This window comes from Ascochyta rabiei, chromosome 18 (genome assembly GCF_004011695.2).
Source record: "Ascochyta rabiei chromosome 18, complete sequence".
Lineage (NCBI taxonomy): Eukaryota > Fungi > Ascomycota > Dothideomycetes > Pleosporales > Didymellaceae > Ascochyta > Ascochyta rabiei.
This window is the reverse complement of record NC_082422.1, coordinates 1,283,574-1,305,215: the sequence shown is the minus strand read 5'-3', so window position 1 is coordinate 1,305,215 and position 21,642 is coordinate 1,283,574. Positions and strand designations below refer to the sequence as shown.

The window sequence follows — 21,642 nt, the reverse complement described above, 5'->3', positions numbered from 1 at the left end:
AAATTTAAGAAATTGATCTAGGACAATAAATTTTAATTAGACGCTGATAATTTGCTATTTTACGTACTTTTAGGGCTGCGCTGCAATCTAGCTAAAGAGTCCTATAGCTGGATGCCTGGGTAGAGCCTTACTCCTTTACTTTTAACATTACAGGACTGCACGCATCACTAGCGTGGGCAGAGTAAACGTATACTATATTGAGTACTAAGCCACGGTTCTTTTTATACGTATATGCTGTTCAGTACGTAGCAGCAGGTAGATGGCAACAGGTAGTGGGTGGCGGCTCCTCCCCTCTATATCTGGAGATTGGCAGACCATGACATAATATAGTCAAGATAGAGTCTCAACTTTAAAATTCGACAGCCTTGAAGTTGGGGTAGCATCACTTCAACTACTGGAAAATACCAAGTTCACAAAGTATGCCTGTAGTTATGTATTGTGATATCACAAACCCCTCTTCGCGCGGTACGGGAGACTTGTCCTCTCCCGCAACTCTTCCGTGCACTAACCCTAAACGACTGATTCACACATTTTAGAATCTCACAAGGTCATTGGAAACGCTCTCGGTCCTCGGTACAATTTGGGAGAGCGATTCAACGTACGTCCCTCTCTACGCCTTTCCCATACGCTGAACCTGTCTTCGTCGGGATCGAAAATAGTATGCCCAGCGGCTGTAAAAATGGAATGCTTGTATCGTCCACTGCCGGCGTCATTTCAATGGATTGCTTTGAATTCAACATTCATGTATCTGAGCTCCGGCATGCAGGATACAGCACAGACGATGCTGATTGCAAGTTCACGCAAGGATTTAGCCTCCAGTCGGGCACGATACATGTGTAAAAGCCGAATACAAAGACGTCGATCTATGGCCTCTGCTTCGGCATAATTGTACGCCTCTGAACCATGAAAGCTGGGATGCTTGTCACAGTAATCGAGATAATTGTGGAGTTGATGTCAACGAAGTTATTAGTCGGATTGGACGCAGCCACAAAGTTCTTGCTGATGTCTCTTGTCCGGCTCTTGCGTCAAGTACATCTAGCCTTGGCCATGATGGGTTGTCTGACCTTGATGATGATCTAGTCAGTGAGCAAAATAACTGTGACGAGATGTGATTGATGTTGAGAAACATTTTTAGAGGTCGGTTCGTAGTGTGTTGCAACGCAGTTGAGATACTACCAATTCCGTGTCTCAGAAAGCTTACCGGCTCCGCTGCTTGGTTATAGGTGTTTCAGTGCTTAAGGCATAAGGATAGCGACTTCATCTTCGAAGGCAGGCGCTTGATCTGACTCGTTACAACTTTCTGTGTCAATCACTTCGCAGCCTGAGACACGGCAACATCTTCCTAGGCCGGCCACCCCCTTTCTTCTACCAGGTGAATTGCCTTTGCTGAGCAACGAAAGAAGACTGTTCTTATCTCTAGATGGATGGTGTTTTCGATTATTGCTATTGGTCTGCTTCGCTCCGGTGGTGTCTGTGTCAGTTTCAGCCATATACCTTCACTTCACTTCACTTCACATCGGCAACCCCGGACAGCACGTTCACCCGCGCCCAATGCTGAAAAAAAGCGGGTCACTGTGCCGACATCCTTCGTGTATACTGCCTACAGAATCATTGTCTTCCCTTCTTCCTCCACACCGCCACAGCCAGCCAAGACTCTCCACCGTCAGCCCCGCTCAGCCTCTCCTACATCACTATGAAGCAGTTTTTCTACATACTCCTCCTTAGCCTGACATTATGCCTTGCTGCACTGGTCTACGCTGCTCTTTCCACTACCAACGGTCCTCAATCCAGCGTCGGTGACCGCCACCCCGCCATCAAGGACGTCGAGTCTGCCTCAGGCGGTTGATCTTTCTTCTGAGGGGGAAACCTTCAACATCACGGTCGCGCTAAGTGTTTTCCTCTCAGTTCTCTGACTGAAATCGCTGCTTACACCTGACCCAGACGGTACCTCTGCCGAAACCATCAAGGCACTCGGGTACGATCCCTCCCGGTAGTACCACGGATGAGCTACTGTCGAAGTCTGGACTGTTGATCACTCAGGTGCACCCGTCAACTTCGGTGACACTCGTGGCTCCGCGCTCTCTGACAAAGTGTCCAAGCTCTTGAACGCAGCCTGTCCTGTAGACAAGTCGTCCCTAGGGAGGACGTGTTGCAAGGACTCGGACTGGAAGATGTTCGCAACCAAAGCACTAATCAAAGGCGCTGCTTCGTGGAAGGTAGTGCTGCGTAAGGCTCGTGTCAAGACGGAGGGAGCTTGTTGGTAGAACGAGGGCATCCGCATCGTGATGGCTTGGATTGTTGCCCTTACGCTGCGCGCGTACACAAGGGTATCGAAGCATCGCAACTGCTACGAGGTCCCCAGCGACTCAGGCGGCTACTATTGCAATGTTCCGTAGTTCGTACGAGTAGGTCTCTCTCAATCCGAATGCACCAACTTACGATCGCTAATTTTACCAGGTCAACCTCCCCTCGACGAGTGAAGTGTCCGTGCCGCTTTTGACCAGCAGCTTCTGGCACATCGAGACCTGGGGTGTTGATGCACTGCACCAGTTCTCCGAGTTTGGGGAGCTGAGGCCGTGTCAGACGCGCTATATGGTGGACTTGGTCATGGACAACTACTTCAACGACCTTGTCGAACTCTTCCCACGGTACAAGGGGGAGTTCCATCGAGAGACGCGAGTCATGCATGACAAATTCAAGATCTGCTCGAATGAGCTGTAGGATGGTTTTATCTTTTCGGCAAGGGTGTTGTTGCATGGCTGCGGTGTGAAGACAACCACATAGACGAACACAAAGTGGAGTAGACTAGATTTCTGGCGACAGCGTAAACTAACGTCGAGCGTTATCAATCAAGACTGCACTGTGGTGAGTGAAATTGTCTCCAACTCGCATTCACCTTTACGCAGCCCTCCATCTTCGACAAAGAAATGCACAGATGGTCACTGACCTCCTACCTCCAGACATCGCCGATCCACAACTGCTTAGATTGATTCGCAACCCTACGTATGAGATCGCTGCAGGAGAACATTTGTCCCGCTTCGGGAAGACGTTCATCTGAGCTTCTGTATCCTTGAAAACTGGTCGCGGCTTGAGCAAATATTTCTCTTAGACCCCTCTGTATGACCTCACGGGAAATGCGGCGCAGTCGTCGGAAGACCTACTTTCACCTCACCTCGCACAGGTGCCTAGAGCCACGCGCGTTTGCTTGCTCAAACTCGACGTAAACCTTCCTCTTCCTGTGCTCCACCACATCCAACTGCAATATCAACCACCAACACAAACGCGTCCCATCGTCCCACGGCCGCCGAGATGTCGCCATCCCAAGGCCAAAAGCGCACCGCAGACTACTCCCCGACAACATCGACACACGCCGCTCATTCGTTGCCCGACACCACCACACCGCAACTACTCCGCCGGCACCAGCACCGTCGGCGCAACATCGCGACCCTCGCCTGGGGGCCCGAAGCACCTCCCCATCCCACACGCCGCACGACCCAGACCCCCTCCACTCCCACCCCGACGCCGCCTACCCCCCACTTCAACATCTACAAATCGCTCCTCCGCCATCCCAACCTCTTCTTCCCACTCACCCTCCGACTCCCCTACGCCACCATCATCGCCCTCTACGCCATCGACAAGGAATTCCACTACAGACTCAACCTCTACTCCGTCAGCCTGATGCACGACTACGCGCGCTACCACGCGCCGCTCGCATCGCACGTATTCTCCTGGATCTTGTTTCCCGAGCTCTGCATCAGCGACCCGATGCTGCGGCCGATGGACGGGCGAGCGTGGTTGGCGCGCGACGTGCCCGGGTTCCGCTGGGTGGGGATGGTGTTGCATCGGCAGCGGGTGGTGCGGGGGGTGTTGAGTTGTCTCGCTGCCGAGGGGCATAGGGTGCCGCGGGCGGCGGAGGGGGTGTTGGCCAAGTTCTGGTGCGTCATGGAGTGTTGCACCGCGGCGGTGAGGGGGGCCTTCTTGCGGGATACGAGTATTTGGAGTGATGGCGAGATTCTGGTGTTTCAGCTGCTGCTGCTGAAGCTGGATATGCGGTTTTCGGATCCCGTGCTGGGGAATGGGATCGGTGAGTTGGCGCATCTGCTGTTGACGCAAAAGGGGCTGGGGCTGCTGTATGATGTGCTGAGGGGGAGGGTCGAGATGGATTATGACGTGGTCACAGATATCGTGGTTCGCACGTATCTTTCCGAGGATCTAGACACTGATACGCATACCTGGCTGGACGACGAGCTCGACAACGGTGTCCCCGAGGAGGAGTGGGGACTGTTGTGTAGGGAGGGCTGGCATATGAATGGGGAGAGGATGGAAAGTGCGGTCGATATGGTCATCATGGAGGGAATGAGACGAGGCTTGGACGTCCAGAAGTACTATCTGGAGTTTGTGACATATGGGTTCGTCGATGGAGATGGGAAGAATATACCGGTGCCACGGATGTTGAGGCGGAGAAACGGTACGGGTGTGGTGGAGATTGGCTGGCCGAGCGAACAGACGAAGAGGAGTGCTCTTGCGCAGCTGGGTCGTCTTGCGGGTATCCCAAGTGCCGATGCTATGGGAGTCGATGCATGATGGCCAGAACAGATTCAGATTTAGATCCACCTTCCATCATTCACCCTCAGTGTAGCTCAGCTTCGTGTTCTTCCAGGTCATCCTCGGCATCTTCCCAGTCCTCAGGAACACCCTCCTCGGCCTCATGCCACTCATCGTCATTCCCCTCCTCGTCACTCTGCATCTCAATCTCAACCCCCTGCTCCTGCATGTGCTCGATAAACTGCAGAAACGCCTCCTCGTCGCCGTCGTTTTGGAGATCTTGTATCATAGCTTCAAAGTCCGAGTCCGTCTCTTCGTCGGTGCCCTCGAAGTCATCGATCTCGTCGTCCCAGTTGTCGCTCAAATCGCCTGGATCCGAGTCCCTCTGTAGATGCCAACCGCGCGCGAAGCGCTCCTTCATCTGGTCGAGAGCACGGCGCGTCTCGCCTGTGATCCGCTGGACGTCGTCATCGCCGAGCTGATCAGTCTCGGGAAGGGCGGCGGATGTGCTTGCGGTGAGCGTTGTGGGGGGTGCTGCCGGCGATGGGGCTGATCTGAGAAGCTGCTCCTCCAGACTAAGACTGCGAGGAGGGGCAAGCACGTTCCTCCCTCGCAGGTTGCCCACTTGGACGTCAAGATTTAAAACAGCCTCCTTGTTGATGTGTCGCCGGAAGCCGATTCTGGATGCGTCGTACAGACACCGGACTTGCGGCACCGGCTCGCCGTGGAGGTATGGCGGGATCAGCGATGAGCCTCTCCCAAGCTCGATGCCGAGTCTAAAGTTGATATCGCTCTTGAACAGCTTGTAGGCAAATGCGTGGCGATTGCGGAGACGGTCCGGTTCACAGATGTACTCGGATGTGGCAAGAAAGTTGAGGGCGGCCGCGGACTGCCTGAGCTCGAGGGTGTTGAGGGAGGGCAGTGCAGTGTAGCAGCCCACCTCAGGAAGGTAGTCGAAGAAGTTTTCGACGACCCAAAAATGGCGGCGCACGATGAGGGTGTCGAGGTTGGGTGGAGCTAGGTCGTGATTCATTACTACAGCCTCGTGCAGGAACGAGCCTGTGTCGCATTCCATGGTCTTGAGAGAGTGAAACTGCCGCATGCCGTCCCCGGGAAGACGTCTACGGGCAATCATGTGGTTTTCTGAGGCTAGTCGCCATTTCGAATCCAGGTGGGTCAGGCTCTCCAGTGAATGTGCGACAGCTGCAATGGCCTCCAATGCTGCGAGAGGGTCTGGAGACAGCTTTGGTGAGCACTCGACGCTCCTGTTGATGTTGAACACATTCTCGCCGAGCGTGAGGTGCTTCAGCTTCTCAGGCGTGCCTAGGATATGGAGCAGGCTCTTGGGCTCCAGATTGCACTCGTCGAATATGAGCGTCGTCAGCGGTGTCGTCCTCTTGTGCGACTCGAGCACCTCCAGGGTCTCGGGGAACGTGACGCAGGACACGTGCAGGTAACGAAGGCTTGGGTGGCGGAACAGGCAGTGGAAGCCGTCCAGGGGCCAGAAATCCGCGTGCGCGCCGTGCGAGTGTATCGTCAGCGACTCGAGCTGAGCCAGCCCCACGGTCCGCTGCAGGCTGCGACTCAAGTATCGGTCTTGGGCGAAACGCTCCTTCTCTCTTGCACCATCCACGCAAGCCTTCTCCAACGCCAGCCTGAAGCGCTCCATGTCGCCCTCGACCCACTCGTGGCCGCCCTTTTCCCACTTGAAGTTGTCGTACGGACTCTCCACATGCCACTCGCGCAGATTGACCATCTGGGCGACGCACTCGTTGAAGGCCTTCCGCCGCTCCAGGCTGACCTGGAGGTGCTCGTTCCATCGGTACAGGATCTTGAGCGTGTGTACGGCGCGGACGCGATCGTGGCGACTGGCAAAGGCGGAGGTGATGCGCCGGAGGTCTCTCACCGATCGCAGCTTGATTGTCTTGTAGATGTGCTCTTCGGCGAGCTGCTGGAAGCCGCGACAAGTCTGCGCAAGCGTGCAAAGTGTGCGGTTGTCGTCGTCGAGCTGCTGGACGACGGCGAGGGTGAGCTCGTTGGGCAGACGGTGGTCGATGCTGCCCAGCAAGGTGCAGGCCATTGTGTGATGTTGTGTTGTGAGAGTGGCGCTGTAGAGATTCCGTGGACAATTGACAAATGACGCGTTCAAGGTCGCGTTGATGGTCGCACAGTAGCTGCGGGGCACTTTCATGTATCGCCAATGACGTTGGGAGCCTGCACCATGTACCAACATGTACCAACATGGTATAATATATTACCATACATCACAGTGTGTCACAGTACATTACAATACATTGCAATATCTCACGCTGGTCACAGTACATCACAATACAACAATACCTCGCAATGTATCACAGTACATCACGCTAGATCACAGCATGTTATAATACATCACAGTGTATTACAATACATCACGCTAGATCACAAGTATCACACTCCATCACAACCCATCACAACCCATCGCACCATGAACTACCATAGCAAGTCTCGTGTCAACATCCCAATCCATCACGTCTCTGGTACGCACACACGTTGCAGGGCCTGCACCTAGCCCAGCCTATATCCAGCGAGAAACCCACGCAGATTCACAGCACTGCTATTGAATCGAGATGAGCGATCCGGGTATCAGCATTGGATAACAACGGCTACCTACAAAACCGCAATTCCCGCGTCCACGATGCAATGCAAACCCCAAACGCCAACCATGCAGCGCAAAGGACATTCATACGCCGAAGAAAAGGAAAAGAAAAGGGGGGGGAGGGGGTAATGACGGGTGTGATGATGCAAGAATGTGAGGATAGAGTGGAAGGTGGTCTGCAGCAGGAATCAGCACCCAGACTACATCACCACTCAGCGCCATTCAAACGCACCTCTAGAATCAGCACCCACACAACACCACACAGCGCCACCCAAACGCACCTCTACCCCGCTCCGCTGCGCTCAGCGAGCACACTGATGAAACTGACTCGAGCAGTACACATTCTCCCTGGCGGGCGTCAGTTGCAATTCCAGGGGAGCGTGTTCGCGGGGCGGGGCGGGGCGGGGCGGGGAAAAGCATTCATCCAGCTCCCCCGTCGTCCCACGCGTGCGCGCAGCAAGCGACTCACCGCGTCAAATCGCTGCCGTCCGCCTTCGCCCGGCGCGTCTCCAGCAGCGGCGGCACAAACGGCAGCGCGAGCGCCGACACGACGTAGCCGGTGGCGAGCGAGGCCTTGAGGCGGTAGTGCGGGTCGCGGGGCGCGCTGGTCGAGTAGCGCCGCAGCGAAGCGAGGGCGTGGGTGCGAGCCGGCATGGTACGGTAGGCGGGTGGAGTGGAATGGGAGGGTGGACTTGCAGGTCGCTTTCTGCAAGGAACTGGCTGCCTCTTATTGGGGTCGTGCGACTAGGCAGCGGCGTGGAAAGGGGGCGTGCTGAGCTCGAATAGGGCTGTGTAGGTATGTGTGAATGTATAAATGTAATGTGTGTGGCTTGCAGTGCAGCAGGTCAGCCGAGTACTTCAGCTACGACGACAAAAAGACAGACTCAGCACGATGGATGATACAGCGCAAGCAAGACCCGCAAGAACAAAAAAAAATCGGGGAGAAGCGCAACTTTAACGACACCTCTCCGCAAGGCGCAAGGGTAAGAACTCGCACGCTCTCATTAGCTCGATGATGCAAAGCCTCGAGTACCTACCGGTAGGTACTCGGTAGGTATCTCAGCACCCACGACCCCCCCACCCCCCACAGAAGCCGCCCAATGCAGCGCAACGCAACGCGACTCCACCCGCAGCATCAGCCCACTGTCACGCAAGCCAGACACGACACAGCACCTGCCACGTGACCTGGTACCTGTCTACCCACCCACCAACCAACCAACCAACCAACCAACCAAAGCCCAAGGGTGTTGCAGATGCAGGTGCCGGACTTGAATCTACCGCCGCCGCCACCAACCGTGCCCTGCGTGCGCGATTCCGGAATCCCGTGTCTGCGTGTACGGAATCCCGTGTCTGCGTGTACACGCAGGTAGTGAATGAGTACAGGAACGAGGAAGCGGACAATCACCTACCTAGATGGATGACAAGATCGCGCATGCCACGCGAGCGATTGCGTGCTGTGCTGTGCTGCGTGTGCTGCGTTTGCTGCGTGTGTGTGCGTGGCACTGCGTGCTACGGTAGAGGTACCGGGACCTAGTTCTTGGCACGGCGGTGCAAAGGGGGAAGGGGGAAGGGGGAAGGTGGAAGGTGGTAGTGGAAGTGGAAAGTAGCCGATGGAAAGTAGCAAGTCTACAAGCGTCACAATGGCTCCAGGACACAGTTATAGAGTGTTGTGGTGCGGGTGAGATCATGCTGGTTTCAGGGCTATGCTATGTACATGTCTGTAACAAAGGGTTGGCGCAGCCTGGAAGAGAAAAAGGAACAGAACACGACAGGATAGCAAGCCTGCCAGAGCGCTTTTTGTTCGTCGTGGCCATCGACAGCGACGGTTGTTACGGAGTGGAGTCGTGCTCGGCGCTTAGAGGAGGAACCTGGTGAGGAACTTGCTGCTGGACCGCTTGTTGTTGCCGCGCCCGTTGCCCCCACGTCCTCCACGTCCTCCACGTCCGCCCTGGCCTTGTGCGCCCTGGCCTGCTTGTGCCTGTTGTCCCTGCTGTGCCTGTTGTCCCTGTTGTCCCTGTCCTGCCTGTGCCTGTCCGCCGCGTCCATTGCCGTTAGCATTGCCGTTAGCATTGCCGTTAGCATTGCCGTTTCCGCCGGCTGCGTTCTGGTTGCCGCCCGCATTACCGCCCGCATTACCGCCCGCGTTACCACCAACATTACCACCAGCATCACCACCAGCATTCTGGCCGTTTCTGTTGCCGCCATTACCGCCCGCGTTCTGGTTGTTACCGCCTCCATTTTGGTTCTGGTCCTGGTTCTGGTTGCCGTTGCCTGCCGCGGCGGTCTGTTCGGCTACCGTGGGCGCAGCTGTGGCGGAGATGAGAGCTACAGAGAGTCAGCTACGTTCACTCAGCATGATCTAGGATGGAGACGCACCAGAAATGGCACTTGCCCCCTCGTTGCCACCGGCAGCGCCAGCAGCCTGGTTTGCTGCGATGGCAACGGGGAGATCCTGCTGGTTCTGCAGGATCTGGTCCGAGATGCCCTCGAACGTTTGTGCGGTTTGGACACCTAACGCGAAGGTGAGTCTGTGTACTTTGGATCGAGGAACAAACGACTTACCAGCAGCGGTCGGGTCACGGCCCTCTCCGTCGGTCTGCTGGACAGCGAAGCAGCCGCCAAAGGGTCCTGCGACGGCGGTGTTGCGGCATCGGACAGTGCAGATGTTGCCAGTCGATGCGCCGATGCAGTTGAACTTGTCAGGCATGGCGACGTTGATGGTGAAGTCCTGCTCCTTGGCCTGTGAGAGTCCGTTGGCACCGGGGACGTTATTGGCCACCTTCAGTGGTGTGAGCGTGGTTTGAGCGTTGCTGGTCTCGTCGAGATCGCACTCATAAGGCCCAGCGCCATCAGCGTTGACCTTTTCACGCGTCAGTCGTCGTAAGCAGAAGAGACACGTCACTAACCTGGTGGATGGTCACAGCCATCACACTTCCGGATGAGACCTGGGTCATGCGGTTGGCAGCCAGCTCGTTCTCTGTCTGCTCGCCGATATCGATGTTGCCGCTGATCTCTGTCCGGCCACACGCGTTCACGATGTTCTGCTTGATCTCGGAGTCGCGGATGATGGTCGAGTCCTGCTGGCAGGGCGAGATGGTGGTGCAGTTACGTGCCAGGTTCTGGTCGACTGTTGGTGTTAGGATAGTCCCTCGAACAACAACACGATTCATACCCAAGAAGCCCTGGCTCTGGCCCGAGTCTCCAACAGCGGCGAGGACAACTCCATGGGCGTGGACGTTGGCAGCGAAAGCGACTAGCGCAATGGTGGAAGCTGAGTAATACATTGTAATAAGTGAAGTGAGAATAGAGCAGGCGTCCGGCGCTTCGAATAGAAAGTAAGGCAAGAAAAGGAAGTGAACGACGGGGATGTTGATCGGTGGTGATGATGGAGTGTACTTTGCGCAGCTCGTGTGGATCTATATACTCGACGAAGCAGACAGACTCAACATGGCTACAGGATCCAATGTGCTCAGGACCCTTGCGGTGCCCACTCCCACGAGACAAGTCACTACCACGGTGGAGAGAAGGATTCTGTAGCAGCAGCCTGATGCCTCAGACCCCTTGAAGAGGGTCGTGTACGAATGGACGTTGCACCTGACACACTGCACGACGAGTAGCAGGTGTCCGGCTCTGTCCGTTCTCGGGATGCCCTCGCCTGTTTTGGTGGCGCGCAGCCGCAGTGACGATGCGGCTCCGCCTGCCTCAAACTTAGCAATGTCGTGCAGAGGGCATGTAGCGCGCGGGAGGCGGACGCCAAGCGCTCACGCCTGCTGTCGCGGTGCGTGGTGAGGCGGTTCAGGTTTGGCCATGTTGTGTCAAGTTTCGAAGCGAGCGGTAACATGGCACTGCGAAACACGACAGCTGAGTGCCGTTGTATGGCGTGTGCGGACACATGCCGAGCGCTTGGCAACGAGAGCGATCAAACATTGCGCGAGTGATGGAGCTGTGAGGTTGGATTAGCCTTGGACACTGGCGTTTGAGGCTCAGGCGCTGAGAAAAGTGGGGCGCTTTCGAGACACGCTGTGTGTCAACGCCTCGGAAGGAAGGTGCACTGTTCCTTGACAATGCGAGTGACCAGGCGATTCAACGTTGGAGAGGGACGGGTATTTCGTGTTGGGAAGTTGTCGTGCTGAGGCTTGCGAGGCTTAGTAGGTCTTGTTATTGGTTGTTACGACGTTGATTCCTATGATTGAATATTCGTGTACTTGTCACTGCTTTCGTGAAGGTCAATCGCTTTGACGATGGTATCAAGCTAATGATAGCTCCGGAAGTATTTGCACTGCTATCGGTTCCAGTGCCGATTCGTGCTGATTCGTGCTGGTTCGTGCTGGTTCGTGGTGATGCACTCGAGAATCCAGCTCATTCCTCACTCTACTATACACCTCCATTCCATGATATACAGTTCCCTCACTCTACCATACACTCCACCCCCCAGATAAACAATCTCCTACGAAAAGCGATCCCCCTTGCGACTTCGATACACGTCACTAGCCTCATACTTGCTCTTCTCCCCTCCCTCTACCTGTGGTGCATGTCGCGTAGCAGCGGGGTCTGCGCTAGCCTGCAGACTCGGATTCCCTGTTCCATCTCCTCCGTCGCCACCGCGGTCCTCCCTTCTGATGCCCGCGGCTGTGCTTTGTTTGTCGGTGCTGGATAGTGGCGATGTGGTGTTGGAGGATACTACTGCGTTGGGCGAGATTGTGGGGTTGGACGACGTCCCTGCGGCGCTGGATGCAGGGTTGGATGTGGATGCACCGTGCAGGCCATGCGCCTGCTCGAGCTGGAACTGACGCGCGCGCTTCTGTCGGTCGGCTTCTGCTTTGCTGGCGCGGTCCGCGTTGATGGATTTCTTCGCAAAGTAGTAGGCTCCTCCGCCGGCGGCGATTAGGGTTGCCCAGCCATAGCTAGGGGGTGTTAGTTTGTGCGCTGAGGGGGTGCGAGGTGGACGCGAGGTGGACGGGTGGAGGTGACGTACTAGACTGATTTCACCTGGGGCTTGTTAGCTAGTTCCTATAGACAAGACAAGGACTGGGGGACGAACTGTGTTCATGGCGATGGGTCGTGGGTTGTAACTCGTGAGAAGGCGAATTGGAGGGTGGAAGAGAGGCCGTCAAGGCGTGGTTGGGGTGGTGGGTTCCGAACTGTTTTCTTGGTGTCGTGGGAAGTGGTCTGATTCTGTAGGGCTGCGGGAGATGGTTCGGCGATTGGTCGCTGCTGGTTGGTTGGGGAGTGGGAGCGCCGATGATCGATTGTTGCTGATTGCTTATGTCATGTTTGGGTCACTGTCACTAGTGGGTGCTGTTTATCGCTTTGTATAGTTCGCTTTTGGGCTGCACGCGTTGAGTGAATGCAATGTTGCTTTGGAGATGGATCGAAGCAAGTTTGAATGCCTTGCAGTCAGACTGGGTGTGATTGCAGGTCAAGTGTGGAATGCATTTGGATGAGGTCACAAGTGGTGCCAAGTCGTGTTGGAGATGGTCATGGAATAATAGTGAGGATGGATTGTGCAGTCGTCATGTCGCATTACAGCAGGGTATAAGGCGTCTACTCGTCTGGTCCACGTCCGCTCACGCAAACATGCCGCTCCTCGGGCTGTCTCGTCGCTTCTCGTACAGCCACTTGTTGTTCAGCCCAACGCTGGCTTTCCCCGTCGACGGCGTGGGCGTGGGCGTGGGCGTGCCGGGACCGCCGCTCGATGCGCTCTCGCCAAACAGGCTGCTGTTGAAGGGGCTGCCTCCGCCGTAGCTCGCGCGCTTGGTCGCCGAGCTGCCGAGATGGCCGGGCGAGTAGGAGGCGTTGGAGGCAGAGCGTCCGAGGCTGGGACGCGGACTGTCCGAGCCGATCAAGGGCCGCTCGCCCTGGTTGCTGAAGCTGCTGCGCGGGGTGGAGCGTGCGTAGCGGGGCGGGGTCACGTAGGCGGGCGAGGCGTAGGCCGAGGTGGGGGTGTGCGAGGAGGCGAGGCTGGCCTTGAGGCCCATCGAGGTGCGCTGCGAGGGAGTGAGGGGGATGTCGGCGAGGTCGTCTGGGTAGTAGCGGCGGACGAGGGGCAGCAGGGCGTTGCCGATGTTGAGGGCGAAGAAGAGGCGGATGGCCAGGATCGCCCAGGCGCTGTAGGGGGTGTGGTGGACGAGGGCGTGGACGGGGGTGCTGGCGAGGTCAGTGGGAGGCAGTCGTGTCTTGTGCGCGCTTCACGTACGCGGCGTACTCGAGCAGCTTCACCTTGGAGGTGACTGCATCCGCGAACAGGGACACGGCCAGCAGGCCGGCATTGGCGACGATGACGCGGACGTTGCTCTCGTCGAAGGCGGTGGCGTACTGGCGGCGCGTGATTTCGTCGAACTTGGGGTGCTTCCAGGTGCCGTTGGGCGTGTGCAGCTGGGCGGGGCGAGGTGTTTGCGGCGCGGCTGGTGTTGCCGGTGCAGCCATGGCCCTTTTTTTATTTTTTTTCTTTTATTTTTTTTCTTCTTTCTTTCTGTCTTTCCTGTTGCAATGGGGCTGTATCTGTGGTTAGTAGAGTGGTGGTAGAGTGGTGGTCGAGTGGCTACGGCAGCATGGCGTGTGGTGTTGCGGTTGCTGTGCTGGTGTTGTCGTATTGCGGTGCTGCAGCTGGCGACGGTTGTCCAAGACTCCAAACAATGGCGGCGTCGGCCTCTCGGAGCTTTCACCGTCTCTTCCAGCCTGGCGTGCCAGGGCTGCGTGCTCTAATCTCTAATCGCAGCTCCCTGCCCTGCTTACCCGCAGACCCCGCCGCCCGCCGTCCGCCATCCGCGATCCGCCATCCGCCGTCATAGCACCTGTCAGCCCGCGTTGCAGCTTCACCTGGCTTCTTCGCTTCTTTGCTTCTTTGCTTCTTCGCTTATTCGCTTCTTCGCTTCTTCTGATCTTCTCGTCCTCTCGTCCTCTCTCTTCTCTCTCCTCTCTCTCCTCTCTCCTCTCTCTCCTCTCTTCCCTCCTCTCTCTTCTCTCTCCTCGTCTTCGGTTCCTCTCCCCCCCTCCTCCTGTCACGCCCCCCCCCTCCTGTCACGCCCCCCTACGCCACTCCCTGACCATGCCCGGCCTCGTGGAGCAGCTCGACGGCGCGCTCTCGGACCTGCTGCAGGGCTGGAATGTCTACTCGACGCTGCTGCTCGCCGCCCTGCTCGGCCTCGTCGCCTGGATCGTCGCCCACAACGCCGACGCCGACACGCACCCGCTGCTGCTGGCCCGACAGGCGCAGGCCTCGTACGTGCGCCAGCCCCGCGAGTCGGCCGTGTTCAGGTCGCCCGAGACCCCCCACGGCTGTACGTCGACTGCTCGGTGTGTTGCCCCTGCGCCTGGCTGACGCTGACGCTGCCGCAGACCCGCTGCGAACCGGCCTCGCCGTCAAGTACCCCGGCGCCCCCATGTACGCCGCCGGCAAGGACGGCGACCTGCGCGACGTCTGGCGCCGCGTCACGGGCGAGATCCCCCTGGACAAGAAGGCCAGCTCCACCGGCACCGCCACCCTCATGACCGTCCTGGGCACCGAGGCCCTCGCCGAGCACGACGTGGCCGGCATCTCCAAGGAAATCGCCATCCTCGGCGCCCATCTGCACGAGCACGGCGCCAGGCGCGTCGCCGTCTACCTGCCCAACAGCCTCGAGTTCCTCGCGCTCCTGTTCGCCGGCGCCTTCTACGGCTTCACCCCCGTCCTCATCCCCTACAACCAGCCCCACGCGACGCTGGTCCAGCTCCTGCAGCAGACGCGCGCCGACTCGCTCGTCGCCCAGGCCGGCGCCGTGCCCCTCGCCGACGTGACCCAGAGCGTGCCCGGCCTGCGCCAGGTCGTCTGGATCGTGGAGAAGACGAGCCGGCACATGGACTGGAGCGAGGTCCCCGAGGGCATTGGCGGCAAGGTCGACGTCTCCGTCTGGCACGAGCTCGTCCAGGACGCAAAGCACACCGACGCCGCCCTGCCCTCGGACACGACGACGGCCCCGCCCAACGTCGTCTTCCTCTGGCAAGAAGCTGTGGGCAAGCCGGCCGAGGTCGTCGAGTTCACCCAGAAGGTGCGTCGATTCAGTACGAGTCAAGGAGGATGCTAATCCCCCCCCTCCCAGAACATCGCTGCCGCCGTCGGCTCGCTCATCACCTCGCTGCCCGCCGCCCAACGCTTCACCGCGTCTGACACGCTCCTCCCCGCCGATGCCTTCACAAACTCGTACTGCCTCTGTCTCACCCTCGTCGCCCTCTTCTCCCACGCCACCGTCATCATCAACTCGGTCGCCGGCCCCGGCGTCGACCTGGCCCTGGCAACCCGCTCGCTGGCACCCACCATCGTCGTGGCTTCTGCCGAGTCCGTCGCGAAGCTCCACAGCACCACCGCTGCATCGGCTGCCGGCCCCCTGAAGCAGCTCGCCCACCATCTCGAGTCTCGCGTTCTGGCCTCGGGCCGTCTGCCCACCAACCAACCCCTGAGTCGACTGATCGCACCCGCGAGAGCCGTGCTGGGCACCACGCCGGGGAAGCTGCGCTTGCTCTTCACCTCGGAACGCGCCGGCCAGAACACCCCCCCGCTGACGTCCAGCGACCTCTCAGATCTGCGCATCTACACCCAGGCACGCGTCGTCTATGCGCTGACAGCCGCCAAGGTCGCCGGGGCGGTGGCGCAAACCAACATGTACGACTACAGGGTCGGGAGCACACGCTCGAACAAGCACAGCCACTTTGGCGTTCCGCTGAGCAGTCTGGAGCTCAAGGTCAGAGACACGCCCGACCTCCAGACCACCGAGGAGCAGTCCATTGGCGAGCTGGTGGCGATAGGGTCCTCGGTCGCGGGTGGAGAAGCCTCTCTGGGCTTCCATGCGACGTTTGGCAAAGACCACACGCTGGCGTACGTCTGAGGGGTGGAGGTGTATCTACACTGAATATAGCACTGAATACATGTCTCGAATAAGTAGCCTACCTGCATGTCTCGAATAAGTAGCCTACCTATACGTCTTGAATAAGTAGCCTACCTACACGTCTCGAATAAGTAGCCTACCTGCATGTCTCGAATAAGTGGCCCACCTACATGTCTCGAACAAGTAGCCTACCTACATGTCTCGAATAAGTAGCCTACCTACATGTCTCGAATAAGTAGCCTACCTACATGTCTCGAACAAGGTAGCCTGGTATGATGGCAGCCCCGCCAAGTGGGGCAACGGCAACGCCATCTCCCTCTCGACATGGGTGGAGAGCTTCCCCAACCGGGGAGGTGCAAGCGATCACACGCGACAGCAGGCCATCACTTTCCTCGGTCCTTATCTCTCGTGCAGGCGTCTGGCAAAGGAACGCTCAGCCGCAGCTCACCCATTGATGCCGAATAGCGCGTCGCTCCCTCGCCGGCCAAGACTGCAAAGAGATGCGCTCGCCGTGTGAGTGGTCAAGCGCTGACGCCTACGAGCGAGGCGCTCGTCTAACCCAACCGAACGAGGCGACGCATGCAACACCTTATCTTATCGGCCTTGGACAGCGATAGCTGCATGAAGCCGCGGCGACCGATGCCGAGTCCAGGGAAGAATTAAAGACGCTGGAATGCCCCTCGCGTGAACAGCCTACGAGCACATCACAGTGCCTCACAATGCTTGGCATTGAGCGCCCCCACCTCTCGCTCAGCGTCGAGCAGACCGAGTCGGCGTTTGCCGAGGGCAATGCGCGATGGTAGCTACGCTTTTGCAAGGACATGGTGCGCGTGGATTGACAACCGCAGGACGAACATCGATCTTGACCCCGTTCCACGACACAACCGAAAGTGGGGGGTTACGAGCTTCCTCGCCTACTGGATATCGGATGCCTTCAAGTACGCTCATACCCAATTTCCGGAAAACCCAGACTGACACGTCAAGTGCTGCGACATGGCAGTTCGCCTCGAGTATCATCGCCATCGGTACGCTACCGTCAGAGAACGCGAAGCATTCACCGTCTAACCCCCACAGGCCTCACCTGGCGCGAGTCCCTCGCCATCGTCGCCCTCGCCTTCTTCATAATCTCCTTCGTCATCGCCCTCAACGGCGCCATCGGCGTCATGTACCACGCGCCCTTCCCCGTGCTGGCCCGAGCCTCGTGGGGGTTCTGGGGATCCTACATCGCCATCGTATCGCGCGCCATCCTGGCCGTCTTCTGGTTCGCGGTCCAGAACATGAACGGCGCGAATGCCGTCAAGGCCATGATTGCGGCTATATGGCCCAGCTTCCTGACGCTGCACAACGGCATCCCGGAGTCGCAGGGCATCGAGACGAATACCATGGTTAGCTTTTTCCTCTTCTGGCTCCTGCAGCTGCCGTTCTTGTGCATGCATCCCAATCACCTTCGCTGGCTGTTCATGGCCAAGTCGATCATCGTGCCGGTTGCGTGGATCGCCATCTTGGTCTGGGCGTTCGTGTCTACGGACGGGGGGGAGATGTGGATTCAGAAGCCGAAGCTCGCTGGCTCCGACTATTCCTGGGCTTTCCTCTCCAGCCTGACGTCTGTGATTGGCAACTATGCGACGCTGTCGGTGAACCAGGTGAGCAGTACTGAGCAGCTCGCCGTTCAGGAGCAGAGACACTGACAACCTCCAGGCCGACTTCTCGCGCTACTCGCGCGTCAGCGTAAAGTGGCAGATCATCTACGTCCCCTTCCTCCCGCTCGTCTTCACCTTCATCGCCTTCATCGGCATCGCAGCCTCGTCCGCCGGCGCCGTCAAGTACGGCGAGCTAGACTGGGACCCAATCGCACTGATATCCCACTGGGACAACCGCGCCTGCCGTTTCTTCGGAGCCTTCAGCTTCGCGCTGGCCGCCCTCGGCGTCAACATATCCGCCAACTCGCTCTCCGCGGCAAACGACCTCACCGCGCTCTTCCCGCGCTACATCAACATCCGCCGCGGGCAGCTCCTCTGCGCCGTCCTCGCCTGGGCGCTAGTCCCCTGGAAGATCCTCAAGAGCGCAGGAAGCTTCCTCAACTTCATGGCCGCGTACGCCGTCTTCCTCGGCCCCATCGCGGCCATCATGGTGCTCGACTTCTGGCTCGTCCACAAGCGCCGCTACGACGCGCTCGCGCTGTACCAACCGCACGGTATCTACCGCTACACACACGGCTGCAACTGGCGCGCCGTCGTCGCATTCCTGGCCGGCGTCGCGCCCAACCTCCCGGGCTTCATCTCGTCCATCAACCCGAGCATCGACGTCGGCGTCGGCGATAGACCCTACCGTTTCGGCTGGTTCCTGGGCTTCGTCGGCACCGGCGTCGTCTATGTCGCGCTGAGCATGTTGCTTGCGCCGCCGCACGATTCCTTCATCGACCGCGCTGTGCTGCCGGACGACATCTACGACGTGCACGGCGTCGTTGACGAGGGCGTGTCGCTGCGCGGGAGCGCGAGTGGAGAGGAAGAGGCGGGGGAGAAGGCGGGGTGGAAAGCGAGGTTGAGCAATATACTATAGATGTATTTAGATTTTAGAATCTATATATGTATATATTAGATAGTAATACTTATTTAGGTATACATATTACACTCTTACCTAAGTTATTAACTACACTGTACTGTTGAATAACATCTACAACTTATATAGCGTTGCTAATAAGTTTATATTAGTATACAGGCGTAGGAGTAGAGGGAAAGAGGTAGAGAAGAAGGTAGGGTAGAAAGCAAGATTACGCAATCTACTATAGATGTATTCAGATTTTAGAATCTATAGATGTACACAATATTTAGCTTAGCTTATCTATTGTACCCTTATAACTACACTCTACTACACTATACTATATTATACTACACTATATTCTACTATATATACCTTATTATATATATTACTATAGCGTCACTAGTAAACGCGTAATACTTAGTAACAGCTAAAGTAGAAGCAGAAAGAGAAGGAGAGATGAAGGCGTAGTATATATAGTGAAAACTAAAAAGTAAGAGGAAGAGAAGAAGTAGAGGTAGAAAGAACTAGAAAATAGCTCTACCTACTATGCTAAACGTGCCTTTAGAAGGTGGTAATACTTACTTGGATGGTTAGCTTATAGCTAGAATAAATAGTGTTTGTTGCTAATTCCAGGTCAGACGTGGACGTTGCCACATGTCGGCGCCTCTCGGCCTGACAGATGTCGTGGATGTGTTTCGAGGTAGTAGAGAAAGAGGGAGGTGGTAGGTGGAGAGATGGTTTTCTAATGCTAGCTGTATGTTGTTTTTGGGTATGCTGGGTTTTTGGAATGTCGAGTTCTAAGGCTTGGTAAAATACACGTTGTTGATGAAATCTAGCATGAAGCTCTAGTTGAGTAATACGATAAATAGCTAATACCATGTACGTTGGTAGAGATAAGGTTAGATGGTAACATGCCCTGTATGTGTCTCTTTTCTAGGACCACATTGCGTTGCGTGGCGTTGCGTTGCGTGGCGTTAGAGTCAAGAGTAAGAGGAGGGCAAGAACGTAAGAAAAAGTAATACAAGAGCAGGACATCGGCACTCAACTCCCGACTCGCCGACTGATCAATCGATCGACAGCCGGCCTTTCTGCTGCTCTGCTTCGTGGACCTCGCGCCCACGACCGTCCTTCTCCAGCAGGACTGACATCTTGATCGCACGACAGACTGCTGTGCGAGCTTCGAGGTGGCCACGTGAGGTGGGACGCGCGGTTGCTTGAACAACTGACTGACTGACTGACTGACAAGCTGACTGACTGACAAGTGTAGTGGACGCAAAGGGCGCGGTGTGTATGGCAGACGCTGAACGGTGGATGTGCAAGGTGGATGAATCCATGTCCGCGATTCTCCCCCACCCTATTCTCCGGACTCCACAGCACACGTCCACATCCACGCATTCATCCAGCCGCAGCTCTGGCGACCCAATAACCTGAAATCGAATACCTGGACACGTTGTCTCGGCGCCAATCAACGATTGCAATTCTCTCGCATCCCCGGTTGCTACTCGTCGTCGTAGCACGGCGCCTCCTCGATGATCGCTGACTTGCGTATGCACCCGTAGGGCTGCATGACATGGCATGGCATGGCATGGCCCTGCATATGACGTTCGCAAGCGAGAGCAGCAAACGCGTCAGCGGGTGCGTCACGGTGGATGGAGTGAAGATCAAAGGGTGAGGTGAGGTGAGATGAGCCTCGCGGGACCCCTCCGGAGCTGTGATGTGCGGGTCAGCGACGCGTGGTGTTGCTAGAGCAGGAGTGGTGTATATGAAGGTGAGAATGTCGCGTGGTGGGTTTTCTTTCCTTCTCTTTACACAGGCTATTTGAATTCCTCGAGGTTTCGGTGTACAACCGCACCATTCAACCTCAGACATCACACCTTGGATATATCAGGATCCCCCAACGACCACAGCTCGCAACGATGAAACTTCACCTCGCACCCCTCGCAGCCCTTGCGCTAACAGCATTCTCGCAATCCACAACCCCGGCGGCCCAAACCCCCGTCGTGACGCCGCCCTGGGCAACCACAGACCTGCCTCGATGGTCGTCGCTGTACGACTCGCTCGTCTCGGCAGGCAAGGTGCCATCGACGCTCACCAACGCTCCATGGCCGACAGGCGGCTATGGACCTGGTTCGGGACCGTGGGGGCCGGGAGGCCACGATCATGATGGTGGCCACGGGCCGGGACGTTGGGGTGGTAAGTCCTCTCTCCCCTTCGCCCCCAACACAAGCAACATCGACTAAACCCCCCTCCCAACAGGCCCATCCGGCGCCGGCCCCTGGGGTTCCTCACCCCCCTGGAGCGCCTGGCCCAGCGCCTCGGCGTCCGCGTGGCGCAACGCCCCGTGGACAAGCTGGTGGAACGGCACCGCATGTCCAGACCCCAACTGGCCGGGCTGGACCGCAGGACCCTGGAGCACCGCCGCGCCGTGGACCTCGTGGGCTGGCTGCACGGCTAGCACGACGGCGACGAGTGTTGGGACTGTGACGGTTAGTGGCACTGCGGTCCAGACGACGGCGTATGGATTGCAGGTTGCGGCTGCGAGTGTGAGTGCGAGTGCGAGTTCGACGGAGGCGAGTACGGGGGGTGCGGAGGGGCTGAAGACGGTGGGTTTGGGTGCGGTAGTCGTTGGGGCCGTGTTGGCGGTTGTGGGTGTGATGTGAGGCTACTGAAGGGGACTGTAAATGGACGGGCTGGAGGTTTAGTAGGTATGCTGTAATTGCCAGGAGACGGAGAAAGGAGAAACGCTCGTTGATGAAGATACCATATTCTCCATCTACTCATACTTTCCCACAGATTTGAACTCAGCCACGAAGCCATGCGATCGTTCTTTTCCTTCTCCGTTGATGAAATCGGGCTGCATCTCACTTCTCTCCAGGCCTCCACAAACACTTACCCGCCCAGATCTGTTCGGCAGACGAGGGCAGCCAAACACCCTGCCCAACAGCATTTGGAAGCGCTTAGATCTCGACTGACGTTGGGGACGTGGTTGCAGTCTGCTCACATCGTCATCGTCAACAGGGGAGGCAATGAATTCGCTGCACACGGAGTAGGTGAGAT

General features: G+C 57.3%; 9 protein-coding genes across 10 annotated transcripts, besides 18 other annotated features; 4 read left to right on the top strand and 5 right to left on the bottom strand.

Moving 5' to 3' along the window:
- Positions 1 to 3,309: 3,309 nt before the first annotated feature.
- On the top strand, positions 3,310 to 4,584 carry EKO05_0010242 (uncharacterized protein; the record flags this gene model as incomplete). Its single annotated transcript, XM_038947049.1, has 1 exon — positions 3,310 to 4,584. The coding sequence occupies one exon, from the start codon at positions 3,310 to 3,312 to the stop codon at positions 4,582 to 4,584; it is 1,275 nt and encodes a 424-aa protein (XP_038794788.1).
- Positions 4,585 to 4,630: 46 nt separating this feature from the next.
- On the bottom strand, positions 4,631 to 6,778 carry EKO05_0010241 (uncharacterized protein; the record flags this gene model as incomplete). Its single annotated transcript, XM_038947048.2, has 1 exon — positions 4,631 to 6,778. The coding sequence occupies one exon, from the start codon at positions 6,776 to 6,778 to the stop codon at positions 4,631 to 4,633; it is 2,148 nt and encodes a 715-aa protein (XP_038794787.2).
- Positions 6,779 to 7,485: 707 nt separating this feature from the next.
- Positions 7,486 to 7,837, bottom strand: EKO05_0010240 (uncharacterized protein; the record flags this gene model as incomplete). Its single annotated transcript, XM_038942818.1, has 2 exons — positions 7,486 to 7,531; positions 7,653 to 7,837. 2 exons carry the CDS (start codon positions 7,835 to 7,837, stop codon positions 7,486 to 7,488), a joined length of 231 nt encoding a protein of 76 aa, XP_038794786.1.
- Positions 7,570 to 7,595: a tandem repeat.
- Positions 7,838 to 8,389: 552 nt separating the features above from the next.
- Positions 8,390 to 8,418: a tandem repeat.
- A 213-nt stretch (positions 8,419 to 8,631) lies between these two features.
- Positions 8,632 to 8,674: a tandem repeat.
- Positions 8,675 to 8,736: 62 nt separating this feature from the next.
- Positions 8,737 to 8,802: a tandem repeat.
- A 236-nt stretch (positions 8,803 to 9,038) lies between these two features.
- On the bottom strand, positions 9,039 to 10,467 carry EKO05_0010239 (uncharacterized protein; the record flags this gene model as incomplete). Of its 2 annotated transcripts, none has more annotated exons than XM_038942851.1 (4): positions 9,039 to 9,508; positions 9,560 to 9,694; positions 9,746 to 10,043; positions 10,090 to 10,467. In XM_038942851.1, the coding sequence occupies 4 exons, from the start codon at positions 10,465 to 10,467 to the stop codon at positions 9,039 to 9,041; spliced, it is 1,281 nt and encodes a 426-aa protein (XP_038794785.1). The 2 variants fall into 2 exon arrangements, with proteins under 2 accessions (XP_038794785.1, XP_059493698.1); XM_059637715.1 differs by having other exon boundaries at positions 9,560 to 10,043; positions 10,090 to 10,310; positions 10,356 to 10,467.
- Positions 9,151 to 9,201: a tandem repeat.
- Positions 9,330 to 9,363: a tandem repeat.
- Positions 10,468 to 11,477: 1,010 nt separating the features above from the next.
- Positions 11,478 to 11,525: a tandem repeat.
- A 105-nt stretch (positions 11,526 to 11,630) lies between these two features.
- On the bottom strand, positions 11,631 to 12,233 carry EKO05_0010238 (uncharacterized protein; the record flags this gene model as incomplete). Its single annotated transcript, XM_038942800.1, has 3 exons — positions 11,631 to 12,087; positions 12,159 to 12,172; positions 12,225 to 12,233. The coding sequence occupies 3 exons, from the start codon at positions 12,231 to 12,233 to the stop codon at positions 11,631 to 11,633; spliced, it is 480 nt and encodes a 159-aa protein (XP_038794784.1).
- A 517-nt stretch (positions 12,234 to 12,750) lies between these two features.
- EKO05_0010237 (uncharacterized protein) lies at positions 12,751 to 13,609 on the bottom strand (the record flags this gene model as incomplete). The annotated part of the gene is made up of 2 exons (XM_038942779.1): positions 12,751 to 13,330; positions 13,380 to 13,609. The coding sequence occupies 2 exons, from the start codon at positions 13,607 to 13,609 to the stop codon at positions 12,751 to 12,753; spliced, it is 810 nt and encodes a 269-aa protein (XP_038794783.1).
- Positions 13,098 to 13,145: a tandem repeat.
- A 318-nt stretch (positions 13,610 to 13,927) lies between the features above and the next one.
- Positions 13,928 to 13,970: a tandem repeat.
- Positions 13,971 to 14,005: 35 nt separating this feature from the next.
- Positions 14,006 to 14,061: a tandem repeat.
- Positions 14,062 to 14,231: 170 nt separating this feature from the next.
- On the top strand, positions 14,232 to 16,044 carry EKO05_0010236 (uncharacterized protein; the record flags this gene model as incomplete). The annotated part of the gene is made up of 3 exons (XM_038942746.1): positions 14,232 to 14,463; positions 14,522 to 15,210; positions 15,262 to 16,044. The coding sequence occupies 3 exons, from the start codon at positions 14,232 to 14,234 to the stop codon at positions 16,042 to 16,044; spliced, it is 1,704 nt and encodes a 567-aa protein (XP_038794782.1).
- Positions 16,045 to 16,763: 719 nt separating this feature from the next.
- EKO05_0010235 (uncharacterized protein) lies at positions 16,764 to 18,603 on the top strand (the record flags this gene model as incomplete). The annotated part of the gene is made up of 5 exons (XM_038943005.1): positions 16,764 to 16,843; positions 16,893 to 16,982; positions 17,029 to 17,069; positions 17,119 to 17,687; positions 17,743 to 18,603. 5 exons carry the CDS (start codon positions 16,764 to 16,766, stop codon positions 18,601 to 18,603), a joined length of 1,641 nt encoding a protein of 546 aa, XP_038794781.1.
- Positions 18,593 to 18,665: a tandem repeat.
- Positions 18,666 to 18,901: 236 nt separating this feature from the next.
- Positions 18,902 to 18,942: a tandem repeat.
- A 72-nt stretch (positions 18,943 to 19,014) lies between these two features.
- Positions 19,015 to 19,104: a tandem repeat.
- Positions 19,105 to 19,116: 12 nt separating this feature from the next.
- Positions 19,117 to 19,244: a dispersed repeat.
- A 285-nt stretch (positions 19,245 to 19,529) lies between these two features.
- Positions 19,530 to 19,561: a tandem repeat.
- Positions 19,562 to 19,806: 245 nt separating this feature from the next.
- Positions 19,807 to 19,844: a tandem repeat.
- Positions 19,845 to 20,148: 304 nt separating this feature from the next.
- Positions 20,149 to 20,175: a tandem repeat.
- A 326-nt stretch (positions 20,176 to 20,501) lies between these two features.
- EKO05_0010234 (uncharacterized protein) lies at positions 20,502 to 21,245 on the top strand (the record flags this gene model as incomplete). The annotated part of the gene is made up of 2 exons (XM_038942811.1): positions 20,502 to 20,778; positions 20,842 to 21,245. 2 exons carry the CDS (start codon positions 20,502 to 20,504, stop codon positions 21,243 to 21,245), a joined length of 681 nt encoding a protein of 226 aa, XP_038794780.1.
- Positions 21,116 to 21,164: a tandem repeat.
- Positions 21,246 to 21,642: the final 397 nt, after the last annotated feature.